At 57.6% G+C, this 2,906-nt stretch overlaps 1 protein-coding gene across 1 annotated transcript; it reads left to right on the forward strand.

Moving 5' to 3' along the window:
* Positions 1–357: 357 nt before the first annotated feature.
* Positions 358–2,402, forward strand: HTR5A (5-hydroxytryptamine receptor 5A; the record flags this gene model as incomplete). The annotated part of the gene is made up of 2 exons (XM_082479058.1): positions 358–1,095; positions 2,070–2,402. 2 exons carry the CDS (start codon positions 358–360, stop codon positions 2,400–2,402), a joined length of 1,071 nt encoding a protein of 356 aa, XP_082335184.1.
* Between the last annotated feature and the right edge of the window lie 504 nt (positions 2,403–2,906).

The following is a 2,906-nucleotide window of genomic DNA, read 5'->3' on the forward strand; positions in this document are numbered from 1 at the left end:
CGCCGACCTCCTGCGCAGGGGCAGCCGCTCCGCCGCCCGGGCTCCGCCGCCGCGGCCGCAGCCAGCGCCGCCCCGCAGCCGCGCACCCCGCCGCGCCCGCGGAGCCGCCGCCTCCCGCCAGCCGGGGCCGGCGCGGCGGGGCGGGCCGGGGGCTGCCGTCAGCCGGCGGCTGACGCAGGGCTCTTCCTCCCGGGGATGAAGACCCCGGCGGCGGGCAGCGAGGAGCCGCCGCGCCCGGAGCCGCTCCGGGCGGCCGGGGACCCTCCGCGCCCGCGGTAGGGCGGTGCGCCCCGCGACCCCCACCCCCGAGCACCGCCGCCCGGCCCGGAGGAGCCCCGGTGCCCCGGAGCCCCCGGCATGGAGCGCCCGCTCAACCTCAGCTGCTTCGCCGATACGACGCTGGACACCGGCAACCGGAGCGGGTCCTCCACCAGCCCGGATGGTGGCCAAGCACATCTCTCCGTCTTCAGCGTGCTGGTCCTCACCCTGTTGGCCATGCTGGTGGTGGCCACGTTCCTCTGGAATGGGCTGGTCCTGGCCACCATCCTCCGAGTGCGCACTTTCCACCGGGTGCCCCACAACCTGGTGGCCTCCATGGCCATCTCCGATGTGATGGTGGCAGCTCTCGTCATGCCTCTCAGCTTGGTGCATGAGTTGTCTGGGCGGCGGTGGCGGCTGGGCCGGTCGCTCTGCCAGGTGTGGATCTCCTTCGACGTGCTGTGCTGCACCGCCAGCATCTGGAACGTCACAGCCATCGCCCTCGACCGCTACTGGTCCATCACCCGCCACCTGGAGTACACGCTCCGCATCCGGCGCCGCATCTCCAACATCATGATTGCCCTCACCTGGGCACTCTCTGCCTTCATCTCCTTGGCCCCACTGCTCTTTGGCTGGGGAGAGACTTACTCAGAGGACAGTGAGGAGTGCCAAGTCAGCCAAGAGCCTTCCTACACCATCTTCTCCACCTTTGGCGCCTTCTACCTGCCCCTCTGCGTGGTGCTCTTTGTGTACTGGAAGATCTACAAGGCTGCCAAGTTTCGAATTGGGTCTCGGAAGAGCAACTCCATCACCCCCATTACACCGGAAGCCCTGGAGGTAGGTCAGCTCGGTTGTGTTTTGCTCTAGTCAACTGCTGATGGCAACCAAGCCCTTGCAGCAGTGGGGGAAACTTAGAGCTAAAGGGTGCAAGAAAACACCATCCCACCAAAGCCCTGAGAATCCTGGAAGCTTTCAAGGGAAAGTTGGCTGCAAAGCTTGCAAGCCCAGTCTTTTGACTCCTTCTGAGTCCCCAGCTGTGAGCACGCAAGGTGTAGCTAAAGCGGCTTTGGGCCAGATTGCGAGCCTGAGCTCCACGTGGGTGTGCGGTGACTCACAGATGTCCCCCCGTGGAATGCTGAATCAATGCTCACAAGTGTGAGTAAGGGGTCACCGTTCCTCCCGTGGGGAGGCGTGTGGGGGTGTGAATGGACGGGATCCCGACTCTGCTGTGGACGATAACCTGGCAAGCAGCTGGGGCTTCGGGGAGGCTGTGAATTTACCCACACAGAAGACACACGTGCAGAACTTCCTTGTAAATCCTCCCTAATCGTGGCTGCATTGTGTCAGTTCATCGCAGGCATGGTGACTGTGCACTGTAAAGACTTCTTGGGAGGAGGAAGGAAAAATCTGCTCCTTTTCTTGCCTCTCCTACCAAGGACTCTTAAACTCAATGCGTTGAGGGAAAGCAAGGAGACTTTTGTGCACGGCATGTGAGTGTGTGCCTGTTCTACTGATCTAATCGTAAATGGGGAAATAATCTTATTGTGATGTGGGGTGAGCAATTCCGTGTGCCCATATATAACTACTCTCTTTAGTTTCTAGCTTCACTTAAAAATAGTCTCTGTTACCCAGAAGAGGGTCATACAACCAATCTCCCCTCCATTGTAGTGATGTAGGTGGCCCGCGTGATGTAGGTGGCCCGCGGTTCCCCGTGAGCTCTGGCCATCACTTGCATAGTTTGGTTGTGTACCTGCTGTGTGAGATCAGCTGACTGAGGCACATATGGTGCAACTTGTGTTTGTGTTTGGCAGGTAAAAGAAGCTGCCCAGCAGCCACAGATGGTCTTCACTGTCCGTCATGCCACTGTTACGTTCCAGACGGACGGAGACACGTGGAGAGAGCAGAAGGAAAAGAAAGCTGCCCTCATGGTGGGCATCCTTATCGGGGTCTTCGTGCTCTGCTGGATCCCCTTCTTCATCACGGAGCTCATCAACCCCCTCTGCTCATGTGACATCCCACCCATTTGGAAGAGTATTTTTCTATGGCTAGGCTATTCAAATTCCTTTTTTAATCCACTCATCTACACTGCTTTCAATAAAAACTACAACAATGCCTTCAGGAACCTATTCTTCAGACAGCACTGAGCAGAAAGAGCTTTCCCGCTCCCCTAGGAAGCTGATTTCAACTCTCAATGAATCCTACCAAACTCTTGAGGAAATTCAAAGCCACAGGTACCGAGGTGATGCTGAAGACGCATCCCCATGGGTCGTATGTCCCAGCAACAGTCCTGGTTCCTACGCAGACTCTCCATCCCAGCCTCTAAGGCAATTGCTCTTTTTCCTGCAAACAGCACGAAAGGGTTTCTCTGGCCAGCAGCACAGCGTTCTTCCTCCAGTGCCCCACTGCTGTCCTCCTGCCCTCCTAGTGATGTTCTGTTTGGTGGCAGTAGTGGTGCAGAGGAGTCTTCTGGCAAAGAGTCATACTTGAAACTCTGGTTTGGCCACGGCTAGTCTCTCACAGCATTAGTCAACTGTGTCCCATGTGCAAAGCTGGGACTTTTTCATACCAGGAGGTTTTGTGATTATGTGTGGAACTAGATAACTTATAGCTTGGTTGAAAAGGCCATTTGTGTTGTCTTTCGATGGTAG

Source organism: Vanellus vanellus, assembly GCF_965231255.1.
Source record: "Vanellus vanellus genome assembly, chromosome: 2".
NCBI lineage: Eukaryota > Metazoa > Chordata > Aves > Charadriiformes > Charadriidae > Vanellus > Vanellus vanellus.